This window comes from Crocuta crocuta, unplaced genomic scaffold (assembly GCF_008692635.1).
Source record: "Crocuta crocuta isolate KB4526 unplaced genomic scaffold, BGI_CrCroc_1.0 scaffold291, whole genome shotgun sequence".
Taxonomy (NCBI): Eukaryota; Metazoa; Chordata; class Mammalia; order Carnivora; family Hyaenidae; genus Crocuta; species Crocuta crocuta.
Window position 1 is genome coordinate 2,296,731 of NW_027527977.1, and position 15,412 is coordinate 2,312,142.

Here is a 15,412-nt window from a genome sequence, read left to right on the forward strand (position 1 = left end):
TTGCCCCCGTTTTCCTTTTTTCTTCCTTTCCTTTTTTTAGTTCTTAGCAGCTGTTTTAAAAATTATTTTATGCTTGCTTCCTAATTAGTTGAAAAACTTCCTATAATATCTATTCTATGGAATAGATCATATAACATAAAAAGTGTCTGATATTTGAATAATTGAAAGAATTTGTCATAAATTTATTGAAGCCAAATGTATTCTTGGAAACAAATCTTTGGTGACTTCATGTCTTTTGCTTTTATTTGTCTCAGCTATAGTCTTCTTTAGCCAATTATGATCATTTATATTCCTACATATAATTTATATTTTAAAATTTCAGAATGGCACTCTACAATATATACATTTTAATATTACAATTCTAATCCCTTTGGCATCTGTTATACCTGAGTCATCATTTCTGATTTTACATATTGTTTTCTTCATATAATTAAGGTTATTAAAGATTAAACCATTATCTCTAAACAAAATTCAAGTCTACTAATTTCCTACTTTCTAATTCACCAATTTCTGCCTTCATCTTGCAGGAATTAATTTCACTAGACTTACTAGTTATTTTGTTTATGGTTTCTCCTTTGACAGCTTACTTTATTTTGGTACTTTGTTATTCAAAATGAAAGTTTTTAATGTGAAGGCATGTTGGCCATCTTTCATGCAATAATATCATTATTGCTATTTCCCTAGCATTCTGCTGCTGAAGTTTCCATCTCTTTGATACAAAAGTTATTTAGGAGAAGGTTTATTCTTTCTTTTCTGCTCTTTTATCTTGCAAGAGATTAAGACTGTTGGTTAAGATGTTATTACCTTTACATTTATTTTATTGTGATCATATTCTACATCATATCTGTTAACTAAAATTTATTTAAGTAATATTTAATATAAATTTTAATATAAGCATTCAGTTATATTTATATTCTGGGATAAATTATATTTATATTCTTTGTATGTTAACCTAGTTTAAAGGTCAAAAACTGAAAGAAGTGAATGTCTTTCATTACCATCTTTTTTCTGTCAATTTCTTCATTTTTTTTGAGATCTACTTTACATATTTCTATATTATGTTATCTGGTATAAAACTTTCTTGACTACTGGGGTCTTCCTAGAGACTGAAGTCTTACTAATATAAAATGTATTTATTTTATACATTTAAGTTTTTCTTTCCTTATAACTTTGAGTCTTTTGTTTTTATTTTAATGATACATTTTATCCAATGAATTCCGGATATTTAATTAAATATTTAATTAAGATATTTTTTCTATAGTGGTTTTGCTTTCCTCTAGCAAAAAGAGTTGTGATTACACGTTGATATATAATCTAATGTTTTCTATACAGGGTCATTTTTAACAATTATATTTTCTTTTTATAATTGGAAGATATATTCTTTATTCTGTTGTGTTTTTACAACTTCTTTATTGTTTTAATTCTCTTACTATTTAATGTTCTTGTGTTTTTGTACTTTGCTATTTATTTTATGGTTTCTTTCATTCTCTTATCTCTCTGGTGATTTGGAAGGTATGTATCCTGGTTTAAATTCTGCAAGAACAAATTGACTCATCTACTTTATCTGGCATTCATGCCCCATTGCCAGTTTCCTATGGCCATAGTCCCAGGTTGTAAACCTAGAGTTTTATCTGAGAATTATGACCTGTAATGATTAGTTTATGTGTCAGCATGGCCGGGGCATGGCACCATTATTCTATTAAACACTAAAGTAGGTGTTGCTTTGAAAGTGTCCTGTAGACTCATTACAACCAACCCCTCAGAAATACAAGCAATTATCAGGGAATACTATGAAAAATTATATGCCAACAAATTGNTGACTTTGAGTAAAGATTACCCTCAATAATGTAGATGGGCCTTATCAATCTATATTGATAGATAAGTTAGAAGGCCTTAAAAGCAAAATTGAAGTTTCTGTGAGGAAGAAGAAATTATGCCTCAAGACAAAGCTTAAGAGTTTTCAGCTTACCAATCTGCCTACAAATTTTGAAATTATGAGTCTTCATAAGCATGTGAACCAATTTGTTGAAATACATCTCTTTACATATACTACTATATACCATATAGTATACATATACAGACATGACCTATGGGTTGTACATATTTATATAAATGGAACCCTAATACATTAACTTTTCAAATTTTATGTAGTTTCTTTTGTAACAACAATTAGACTTTGTCTTATTTTACAAACCATATTTATAGAATTATACTTAACTTATTCCAATGTTTACCTTTAAAATATGGTTTTATATACCTTTACAGTATTCCTGAATTTTATTTTTATTCATGAACTTTAAATCTGTTTAATTTCTTTATTAGAATATTTTTGGGGGGCACCTGGGTGGCTCAGTCACTTGCAAGCATCCAACTCCTGATTTGGGCTCAGACAGCAATCCCAGGGCTATGGGATCGAGCCCCATGTCAGGCTCTGGTGCTGAGCATGGAGCCTGCTAAAAATTCTCTTTCTCTCTTCCTCTGTCCTTCCCTCACACATGCACACTCTCTCTCTCTAAAATAATTTTAAAACTTTAAAAAAATAGAATACTTTTTTGAATATTTTTCAGTTCTTGAAAAGCAAAAAAAAAAAAAGCAAAATTTTTTTTTGGTTTTACATGTAAATAGCATTTAAGCAATGTCCAATTCTTTGGTCAGATTTTTTTTCCCCCTAAACATGTATACATTTTACACCACTATCTGCCTATATTTAACAGTATAGAGAATTCTAAGGTTAACAAGGTTTATGTTCCCTTCTGTTTTACTTTGTTCACTGCTTTTTCTTGCACTGTATGTATAACAATCATTATTCTTGATGTTGATTTCTTCAAATTAAATGTAAGTATTCCCAGGTTTGCTATGTGTATTTTAGGTAGAGTTTTCATTATTCTTTCTACTGTACTTACTCTGGGCTCTTATTAAAAAGAACAATTACTATGTGTCCTTGCATACCTTCTCTTTCAGAATTGTTTTCTCCTGAACTTGTCTTCTGATTTCAGGTAGATTCCATCAGTGTGTTCCTCATAGTACCTATGCTTTTTGGGCAGTGGTGATTTCATTCTTCACCACTTCCAGTGCATCATTAAATTCTGTTATTGCATTTAAATTCCATAGGATTCCAGCCGCCTGGGTGGCCCAGTCAGTTAAGCATCTGACTTCAGCTCAGGTCATGATCTCACAGTTTGTGAGTTTGAGCCCCCCACTGGGCTCTTTGCTGTCAGTGCAGAGCCCACTCAGATCCTCTGTGTCCTGCTGTCTGCCCCTTACTTGCTCTCTCTCAAAAATAAGCAAATATTAACTAACTAACTAACTAAATAGGTAAATAGTCCACAAGATTCTTCATATGCTTCATCTCAATCCTATTTTATTTATCTATCTCTTAGCCAGCTATCATCTCAACTCAGACTATTATGACTTCATCTAGGCTCTCATACAATTCGTATTTCTGAAGATTTATTGATAGCAGTAAGCATGTATTATCTAAACTTTACTCCTTAAATAAACTTTAGTCCCCTCTGCCTTTGGTTGTTTTATTCTACCTTGATTATGTTACAGAGATTTTTAAAAAACTTTTTAGTGTTTATTTAATTTTTGAGACAGAGACAGAGCATGAGTGAGGGAGGGAGAGAGAGATACACACACACAGAATCCCAAGCAGGCTCCAGGCTCCAAGCCATCACTACAGAGCCCCACACAGGGCTCAAACTCATGAACTGAGAAAAAAACCTGAGCTGAAGTCTGACACCCAACCGAGCCACCCAGTCACCCCTACAGAGATTTTTTAAAATCTGTCCCTTATTTTACCATTTATTCACCCTTGAGTTTTGATTCATAATCTAAAATTTAATTTCATGTTGTAACAAAACATGAAACAAGAGCAAACTAAACCAACAAGTACATCCCCAGCTTACTCTCATTGCTTACCTCTCGTTGCCTGGGGCGATGTCAGCTGCAAGCCGGGTCCAGGATTTCTTAGGACAAGCACCGTGAAGCTGGACTTTCCCATATACCCCTGAAGGTAAAAGGAGGAGCCATTGGAAAAGAAATTTCAGAGGAATTAAGGCCACCTAAGGAAGGTTCATTAAAGGGATTATTGTGCAAGATATGTTGTATAGAATCTATATATAAAGATGTCCATCTTATCAGACAAAGAATATTTAAATTCTTCAAAACTTATTCTCATTGTCTCAAAAGCTATAGAGAAATGAATACTACACCACATCTAGTAATCTAAAAGTTAGGAAATAGACCACTCCAATGGCTAAATGGTTACATTCCACCATTAAGTGACTCCAAACCATTTGCAATTCTGGTGGAAGTTAACTGGTTTTGATATTTTATGTTATTGGCTTCATTTTCCAAAAGGCAAGGGTAATTTTATTCCCTGAGGAAAGGGATTTGGTGCTATTAGCTTTGTTTTCAGTGGTTGGACCTCATATTTTTTTGTATTACAGATATCAAAGGATAGATCTCTAGCTCCTTTGTTTCAAAATATAATTTATTTCAGGCTCATAAATTAAAGTCGTACCAGGAACATGCTTGATGCAGTCCAGTTTTATTCCTTCAGGTCTTTCCTCTTATGTGTTTTATTGCCATTTAAAAATCACATGAAACACAATTCCTCATATTCCAGTGGTCTCAAAATGTTTTGAGCATGAACCCAAGCAGTAACAAAATTATGATCATGTATTCCTAATGCATGTGTATTTATTCATTTTTAGATAAACATACACATATATGAATATCTTCACACATATTTAAATAGAAGTTCTAATATTTTCTTCCTGTACCCAAATGGATTGTCTGTATATGCCTGGCTCAGTACATAATATATTATTGCAAGTCACTAATCATGATATCTAAAGATTTCACAATTTTTTGCAGAAAGCATATGAATAAAAGAACTGAATACCAGTAAGTTACAAATAATATGCCCTGTGTTTTAATCCAATGTAAACAAACAAAAATCTCAATTAGAACCTAACCAACTATTTATGTCATTATCTATATTTTTTTCCATACTCTAGTTCAGAAAATAGTTTAGTTTAGTCATAAAACTAAAAATCAGGAATAATGAAAATGTAAGATATTCTAACTTTCAATACATGTCCTCCTGGAATAATCAATCTTTCATAATGATAGTCATATATATATGACTATCTCTAAAAATTTCAGATGATATCATCATCATCTTAAAAATATTCCACCTTTTTCACTAATGGCTAAGTAAACTAGGAAGAGGAAGAATATGAAGTGATTTAAGGAAATGTCCAACAACGAAGATTTTGGTGAAAACCAGTTAATTTCCTTAAATTTGAGTTATGGAGAAAGCTAGATTGATCAGACAAGTAGATTTCTTGATCATTTCCAATCATCAAAGATTTACTATAAAATGACACCATTCCTTAGTTGTTTTAAGATAATAATAGTTAAAAAAATTAAAATCTGTCATTTACTTATGGTATCACAAGATTTTAAGCATATACTGCAATATTTCATTCCTTATTCAACTTAGTGTCAGAGAAATTTTCAAACACACTAGCTTGGCCATATGGGTAGAGTCAGGCAAGGATTTAACACAGGCATCCTTTTGCACTAAAGCAAAGTTTAATCCAATGTGGTACTGTGCAGAACAGAGTGGACACCACACGGAAAAATAAATGGAATGTTCCTGTTATCCATCTAGTAAAAAAGTAAAAATATTCTTGAACCTCATATTCTTAAAAAGATAAAAGCACGTATGAAAAATCCTTTGGAAACAATAAAGCCCTATCAAAGTACAGCACTATCTGGCAATGGTTATACATTGTGAAACTAGGTTATCAAACTTCATACCATCCTAACATAATTGCTTCCATTTTACTGCATTAAGATCTTAGAAAATTAGTAATGCCATACAAAGAAAGTGAGAAAATGCTAGCATAATCAGCATCTTATACTCCACCTATCCCTTAAAATGGACTAACTATGCGGCTTCACATCCTAGTTGTATAAGCTTGGTCCCAGTCTCTATGCTTTTACATAGGTCAATTTTCAAATAGGATTTGGTGTTGTGACAGGATCAAATAAAGAAACTGTCAACAGTGTTTCTTAGAAGCCTATAGATCTATCAGTTAAAAAATATATCAACAACCACATAATATTTATAGTTGATAACAGACTCTTAGTCCAGGCTTTGGTGTCTGACCACTATGGATATAAATCTAAGCTCTGACACTATAAAGCTGTGTGGCATTCTGCATATTGTTAATCATCTCTGAGTCCTATTTTTGACATCTATAAAATGGACACTGTTATAGAAGACCTGGTAAGTGAAATAATAAATATAAATTATCTAGAAGAGTGCCTGGAATTTAGTAGATGTTCTATGAATGGTACTTCTCTATCAGAAACATAATTTCATTTAATTTTTAATAAAAAATAAGATTATATTCCTACCAATTGTTCCTGGATCAACATGAATTCCATTGAAACGGTCACAGAAAACTCCCTCCGAGGCTCTAAGGAGAATCAGAAGCTTTTGTTCTTTTCCTAAAGGATTTTCCAAAGTACCTGTTTACAAAGAAAAGTCATTTAAATTAATCTGAAATTAAAAGAGAGAGGAGGGAATTGTGATGTAATTCAGAGAATGCAAAGTAGATGCAATCATGTAGACTATACAAAGAGCCAATGGTCTCATGATGAAATAAGAATAAGGGGAAAAATGGGATGCAGTAAACCTCTCTGAGGTAGAATGGATTGCTGTTCAGCAAACATTCACTCTTCTTTCTCCATTAGGGAAGGGTATACTTTCCTGAACTACTACAATTTAGCCTGGTCATGTGACCTGTGTTAGCCAGTGAAATTTAGGTAAGAGTGACAGTAATACCAATTCTGAGTTGATGCTTTAAAATACTTTGCAAGTTTTTACCAGGTCATTTGCTGCTATGTTCCCTGTCTTGAAAGGAGAATTCCTTAATAACACCTGGTGCCTGAATGAAGACACATAAGTGGCAGACCTGAATAGAACACAGAAGCTGCAGCTGATTCTAGTATAAATATTTGCTGTTGTAAGCCACTGAGATTTGGGCAGTATTTGTTACACATAATTACGGCAAAACCTGGCTGATACACTGTCTATGGCTGGATCCCCAAATTGCTTTACATACATTTAAGCATTTAATCCTCATGGCAACCCTGAGAAGTTATGATTCTTTTTTTTTTTTAAGTTTACTTATTTTGAGAGAGAGAGAGAAAAGGGGAGGGGCAGACAGGGAGAGAGAGAATCTCAAGCAGGCTCCATGCTGCCAGTGCAGAGCCCCACACGGGGCTTGATTTCATGACCCATGAGGTCCTGACCTGAGCCAAAATCGAGTCACACTTAACTGACTGAGCCACCCAGGCGCCCCATAAGTATGATTCTTATGTCTTACATTTAAATATTCATACATAATAAGGCTAATAGGTTAAAGGACTTGTCCACATTTATCCAATTAGTAAGTAAGAATCTGAATTTGAACAATGGTGAATTTAAACAGTTTTTTGCCAAGTGATTTATTAAACATGTACTGGGTCTTCTTCTAAACCTAAATTATTGTAGCAGCCCAAGGAGAAAATCCATTCAGGCTATGAAGGTCAGCATTACTTTTGGCCTTATTCCATCAGTGCAGACAGAGGAATTCGGTCACTTTAACAGCATACGAATTGTTTGGGGAATTTTGCTGAAATAGTCTGAGTATTGACCTAACAAAGGTTATTTACTTTAGAAAATACGTCTTAAGGTTCAGAAAGTATTACAAAGAATTAGTTTCTCAAGAAGCAGCTGGTGAGAAGAGCAACCCCAAACTATACACTGAATAAAACAGGTTGACGAAGAATATCTGTTAACAAATGAGACTTTCCAGTTTAGAAATTCCTGAAAACAACTCAAAGTGAGGTTGCTAAATACAGTATGAAGTAACCGGCGAACTTAAAATTGCCTGGTTTTCATTTTTCTTAAGTGGTCTTTCAAGAGGCATAAAATCATTCTCCTCCATTGGCATTCCATATATATACATTCCATATATATATGTGTGTATATATATATATATACATACATATACAAACACCTGGTTAACCAAAAGGTTCCAGTGTGAATCGTGACTTTGCAGCCTGCTACATCTTTATAGTCTAGCCTACCCAGCCATTAGTCTAGGAGGCGCTGTTGAAAGTAAGCCTCAGAGAGGTAAATAAACCCGTCTGGAGTCAGGCAGTGAATCAGTGGGCAAAGATCAGACCCCATAGCCTGTTTTCCCTGTGAATTGCTGGACTAAACTGCTGTTCCACGTAGGAATGCCAGTCCTCAGCTGAATGACTAATGTATCCTCTCGGCCAGTACAAAGATGTGCTAGAGCAGAAAGAAGGAATGCAGGGGTGGAGGAGAATGTTAAGAAAACGTGTGTGGTGTAGCTCTTATCTGGCAGTTTTAAGTCTGTCCAGTAAGCCGTTTTCCAACTGTGCTTTCATTTATTTCACGGAGGGNGAGATACCAGAGAGAAAAAAGTAGGACAGTTTTTGCCCTAGAGAAATGTATGCAGAGTCCCACAAAGAGAGTTCAGCGTTCCTCTAAAATCAGAGATTAAATCAATTATGCAACCCCAAACTGCAGCACATGTGAGCTTTTGCAGACAGTCTGGGCAAAATTAGTCTCTGCTGTGATATTTTGGTATCTGAAATGACCAGAGTTTGAATTTTTTGTTGTTTTTGTTATGTGGGGGAAGGGGAAGACAGGGAGTAGGGACTTGGTAGAAAGAAGGCAAGAATGACCTAAGAGGGAAAAAAAAAAAATATGCTATTTTAACAGTAAAATGCATCACCTCTTGAATTTGAAAAAGCTGTGAATGGGAAGCCCTAAAGGCCAGGCTCCTCTTTTATTTTCAGATCTAACAATCAAAGAAAGGTGAGGGCTCTCTCACCAGTTTGGGCTTTGTCCCTTAATGACTGGAGCCAGCACTGAGAGAAAGCTCTGGAGATAACACAGTTCTTCTCTGGTTTCCTTTTTCAAGTTGCTTCAAGCATTTGTCAACCTGGATGAATTTAGATACCCATAATGGAGGGGAAATCATTGCATTGCATTGCAGACAAGCCAGGTGTTTTTGCAACCATGATTTCATTCAATTCTTCCAACCCTCTGACAGATTATTGCTGAGGAAACTGAGACAAACAAAGAAAGGTTAGGTAACTTATCAGAAATTACACAGCTAGTAAGTGGTGAGCCTGGGCTTAGACTTAATAAGTACCATCCTAGGACACATGGACACAGAGGAACAGGAAAGAAGAAAAGGGAGGTTGCCATTACTCAGTGTGATGGTGGGCAATGGAGGGGAACAAGATGTTCCAGATGCAAAAATCATCTGAGGAGATGGAAGAAAATAAGTTCTGGTATACAAAAGATAACTGTTATAAAGATTTGAGGTACAAATGGATTCATATCTCTGTTGCTGTCCTAACGCCTGGTCATCCCTCAAAACTTGGCTTCACTGTAATTTATCTCTAACATCTTCTATGATTCTGAATTAGATGCTCTCTCCATTGCATAAAAACATCCACACCCCTTGCTCCAATAGTTCCTCCCACCCCCATGGAGCCTGTCCTGGAAAAAAAAAAAAAATGGAATATGCACAAAGATGATTTCCCAAAGTTCTTTATAGCAGTGTTATCTATCTAAAATAGGAAACAATTGAAAACACTTTGAAGTAACAAATGATTGGAAACCACTGTCTATTTAGATCACCTTCCTTTTTCCCCAGTTTCCTTGACCTGCCCAAAAGCTGAGTCATGTAAGTCCCTAAGCAAGCCAAACCCCAGCTCTGATGCCACCTCTTTGGGGATCCTTCCTTGTCAGCTAAGACTGGGTTAAATGGCCCCCTTCTAGGCTGTCACAGGGTACATGGCTTATGTCAGTACATCTGAACAGTGCTGTAAGTCTCTTCTTTCTACCTGACAGTCTCCTTGTCTCTATAGCAAGCTAATTGAGAGAAAAGACTGTGTACTGCCAGTAGAATTCATTTATGTTTTATCATAGAAATGACGAATTAGGTATTTTAACCAATCTTTTTGCAGAAAACAGAAATAAAGAGGATTACTCCNATCTATGTGCCTAGCATCAGAACCGCAGAATAAAGAAAGCAAAAACTGACAGAATTACAAGGAAAAATAGATATAGCTATAATAACAGTGGAAAAGTAAACATAAATGCTCATGGAATAAACAAAAAACAGTAAGGATATAGCAATTTTGAATACTATTGGCAAATCTGACATAAGAGTCACAGATGGAAAACTAGACCAAAAAGAATTTGTATCATTTTTCAGACATGCACAAGAGAGCCACAAATGTTGATCATATAGTGACACTAAAGCAAGTTTAACAAATTTAAAAGAATTGGAGTCATAATATATTGTTGCTGACCACAGTTCAATCAAACTGCACAATTCATACTGGGAAAGGTCTATAAAATGAACTGTATTGAAATAAAGATTTTCCAATCATCTAGAGATACTATTAAGAAAGTGAAGAAGCAAGCCACAGAGTGGGCAAAGATATTTGCAATACATATAACCATCAAAAGGTACATTCTAGAATATATAAATGACTCCAATAAATCAATATAAACCAGATAATTCATTATTTTAAAAAAGGGCAAGAGAACATCTACTTCACAAAACAAGATATCAAATAGACAATAAAATTTTTTAAAGTGTTCAGTCATATTAGAGATGAGAGAAACGCAAATTAAACAATAACGAGATCCTACTATGTACCGGCTAGAATGGAATTAGGTTTAAATTAGCTGTGTATTTATTTATAAACTTTTCTCTATATGCATGTCATACTTCATAATAAGTCAGGTTTTATTAACTGATTATTATGTTTTAAGGACACTCATTAGTAAGTATTTATTGATCAAAAGAACAGAAACTGGGCAAAATTATATTTGTTTTACTGCTTCTCCATGTCATTAATATTTTTGTAGCTTTACTGAGATATAATTGATATACAGAAAAATGCATATATTTAATGTATATACTGACTAAAATTTTAGCTAAATTTTTTAAGGTCCTTTTCAGTGAATCCAAAGCAACAAATTGTTTCTTTCTTTAAAAAATTTTAATGTTCATTTATTTTTAAGAGAGGAAGAGCATGAGCAGGGGAGGGACAGAGAGACGGAAACACAGAATATGAAGCAGGCTCCAGGCTCTGAGCTTTCAGCATGGAGCCCAACACGGGGACTGAATTCACAAATGGTGAGATCATGACCTGAACCAAAGTTGGTTACTTAAATGACTGAGCCACCCAGGCACCCGGCAACAAGTTGTATTTCTAAATAATTTGTATTTCTGTCCAAGTAAACCTTGAAATTCCATGAAATATCATGACTGCACATGAAAGGTTAGGAAATTACCACCCAAAATCAATTTTGCACATCTTCTTCTGTTCTCTGAAGTTGGTTATATAGTGTTGTTAGAAGTTGAGCTTCTGGGATGCCTGGGTGGCTCAGTCAGTTAAGCATCTGACTTCGGCTCAGGTCATGATCTCAGGGTTTGTGGGTTAGAGCCCCATGTGGGGCTCTGTGCTGACAGCTAGCTCAGAGCCTGGAGCCTATTTCAGATTCTGTGTCTCCCTCTCTCTCTGACCCTCCCCTGCTCACACTGTGTGTGTGTCTCTCTCTCTCCGAAATAAAGAAAACATTTAAAAATTAAAAAAAAAAAAAAGTTGAGCTTCTAACTGGAACATCACTATTTTCCTGGTCTTGCTATCACCATTTTCTTTGGAAGAGAGCCTCCAGAACATTCTTAGAATCAAATTGGCAAATAAACAAACTAAACCAATTAAATTGTGAAGATTTTATTATGAATTAGATTTTAATTCCTAGTGTACATTTGACCCACCTATCCCTAACACACTCCTCCTCTAGAATCAAAACTAGGTGGAAAAAAAAGTAGAATGGAAGGGGTTTTAGTCCAGTGAAATAATAATTGGTCGTAAGAGTAACCAGAAGGCACAAATCCCTTGGAGAGTGATTTTATTCAGGCTGACAGGTTTTTATCATTGATGAAGACTGTCATTTTGTCCAACAATTGATAGAATATTAAAATAAAAGTTAAGGGTACCTGGGAGGCTCAGTAGGTTAAGTCTACAACTCTTGGTTTTGGCTCATGTCATGATCTCACGGTTCTTGGGATTGAGCCCTGCATCAGGCTGAAAGCACAAGCCTGCTTGGGATTCTCTCTCTCCCTCTTTCTCTGCCCCTGCCCCACTCTTGTTCTCTCTCTCTCAAAATGAATAAACTTAAAAAAATAAATTAATTAAATAAATAAAAGTTAATACATAATGTATTCATTCACATATTTGCAAAATGTATTTAAAAAACCCTTAAAACTTTATAAACAAGGGTGAGCTAATTCACTTCTATAAGCCTTGATTTCTGCAACTTTAAAAGAGACATAATAATAGCATACCTTTATTAAGAGTTAAATGATGTATTGCACGTTAATAATACATGGCACAGTGTCTAGATATAATATAAAAATGCTTTAAAAGCTTTTAAAAATGTTGGCTTTTAGCAGTAATAATGGGAAAAATAGTAGCAGTAACAATGCAGAAATGCAACATCTTAAAGTTAATATTTAAATTTATAAATTAAGAAAAAGAAGGGAAGCCCTTCTCAACCAGTAATGTTCTATTTCTAAAGTGCTAGAAACTAGATATTTCAATGGCAAAAATATTAGATGATTACTTATTTGTAGGTCCAGCCCAAGGAACTGCAGGAAATACAATTAAATTGATCTCCAGCTCAAACAATCTTAAAAGAGGTTTCTAAACAAAGAAACAAATTACTTATTAAGTCATTTATTGACCTATTTGCTTAAAATAACTTAGTTTTTCCCATGCAAAAAATAATTAAATAACACTTGATAGTTATTTTTTTTATTGTATAATTCACAAGCTAATCATTTAAAAGTAATCAATTTCTAAAGGAATTTTACTGTTATTGTGATGGAAGTTCAAAAGTCCAAAATATAGTTTGGGAAACACTGATTTAGAAAATATTAAAATATTAAAGATATTACTGTAAATGCATTTAGCAGAAACTGAAATTCCAAAATAGAAGAATCATTTCATATATATACATATACATATGTATAAATGTATATATATATATATATATATATACACACACACAAATACATACATACATAGTATGGTGTGATGTTTATCTGTCAGAGGACTAGTATCCATCTGAAGATAAAGAGATATTTCCATGCTTAAATTCATTTTGCAATATGTATTATTTAACATTGGCTGCCAGTCTTCTTCAAGACTCACAGAGATTGAGTTTAGTGTTTCCAGAACCTATAAAGAACAAAACCTGTATGCTTTTGTCCTTTTAGTTAAATAAATACAGTATTTAAAAGTAACATCCCTTTTGTGTCACTTTTTAACTTTATCACCTAACTAGCAATTTCATTAGCAAACTGTCAGTGTAAACAGAAACTGATTTGTTGACTCGTGATCCATATTAGCTAATTTATAAATGATCTCTTTTGCAGATATTTTTGCATATTTATAGTCATATTTATACATTAAATGTATGGTTTATTTGTATTATTTTCTAATCATAGTTAAACTTGAAAGAGGAAATATATATTTTTTAAATTTAATATATTATTTTTAAACATCACTACAAGAATCTCTCTGGCTACTCAATGAGTCTAACTACTGGGTATTGTGGCTTTAGGCTAGAGGATATGTTTCAATCTACACTTTTCTCAGTTTGTCTCCTTTTTATTACTTAATCATCCAATGAGCCTTACGGAACTGTCAGTTTGGAAGGCAATAAACTGTGTATGGATTTTTCTTCTTTAGGATTGAGAAAGTCCCAATCATAGAAGCAATGAGAGAAACTTCCATAGACCCAGTACTTCATTTCCTGACAATCAAAGTCATGTGCTAATGATGACCTTAGGCTCCTGGCTACAAATGTGAGACAAAGCTGACAAATACCCATCACTAACTCTGCAAAACAATATGTGACAAGTTTTAAGATAAAAACCCAGTTCATGGCATAATTACTGAGCAACTAGGCAGCATGTCACATGACCTTGTTGTGACAGGCCAAGGAAACAATGAACTGCCATGTCCTCAGGGAAATTGATGTGTGGGGCATGTCTTTGCTTACCTAGAGATCAAGGAGGGTTCTATTAACTTTTAAAGACACTAATTATTATTGGTAATCCCTCTCTGAAATACACCTACAAACCATCAGAAGAGAGTTTTCCATTTGCAATTTTATTTTATTTTTTGTTTATTTATTTATTTTGATAGAGAGAGAGGGAGAGAGAGCACAGAAGCAGGGGTGGGGCAGAGACAGAGGGAGAGAAAATCCCAAGCAGGCTCTGAACTCTGCACTGAGCCAGATCCAGGCCTCAATCCCATGACCATGAGATTTTGACCTGAGCCAAAATTAAGAGTTGAACACTTACCTGACTGAGTCACATAGGTGACCCTCCATTTGCAATTTTATTTTTTTTTAATTTTTTAAATGTTTTATTTATTTCTGAGACAGCGAGAGAGAGAGAGAGAGCGCGAGCATGAGCAGGGGAGGGTCAGAGAGAGAGGGAGACACAGAATCTGAAATAGGCTCCAGGCTCTGAGCTAGCTGTCAGCACAGAGCCCAATGCAGGGCTCAAACCCATGAACTGCAAGATCATGACCTGAGCTGAAGCTGGATGCTCAACCACTGAGCAACCCACGTGCCCTTTGCAATTTTAAAACTATGAGATTAAAACACTCTACTGAGTTGAACATTTGGATGAATAACATGTTGATGTCACTGCTATCTAAGATAACGGAAAATATATTTTAAACCATAGGAATGATGTCTCCTCTTAGAAGAGACACTGTTGAAAAAGATGAGTTCAGACACCTACTCATGGACAAAGAAATACAAACATTTAAAAAAATCAACAAACCAATGTTTATTAAACAGGCTTTGAGTTGGGCATCTTTATGAGTTTTCCTCTCCTAGACAGACTAAAAACTGAAAATACTTTGGATTTGAAGAATATCACCAACTTTTCCAATGTGTTTCACCTTTATTTCATTCCTTTAATATGGGGGGAAAGCATTACAGTCATTGACACATTAATAGTACAATTCCTTTCTCACAGATATAGACATTTAAGTCTAGGGAGATTGAACAAGTTACAAGAAAAAGGCATTGAGCTAAAAAACAGACATAAGGTATATCCATTCATTTATGTATACACTAATCAGTCACACAGAACAGTATCAAAAGCCTACTATGCACTACATACTAGGGTCACAAAATGTCTAGTCTATGATAATAGAGAATGCATTCATGAAAATATACCATTTTATAACAATAAAATGA

General features: G+C 34.3%; 1 protein-coding gene across 1 annotated transcript in view; it reads right to left on the reverse strand.

The window, feature by feature from the left end:
• Positions 1-15,412, reverse strand: part of PKHD1 (PKHD1 ciliary IPT domain containing fibrocystin/polyductin) — a 487,578-nt gene that overhangs the window by 146,377 nt on the left and 325,789 nt on the right. The window contains exons 53-54 of the mRNA XM_077752866.1: positions 6,436-6,549; positions 3,922-4,009 (exon numbers count right to left, since the gene is read on the reverse strand). Coding sequence (XP_077608992.1) covers positions 3,922-4,009; positions 6,436-6,549 — 202 coding nt within the window. The remainder of the gene's footprint in view (positions 1-3,921; positions 4,010-6,435; positions 6,550-15,412) is intronic.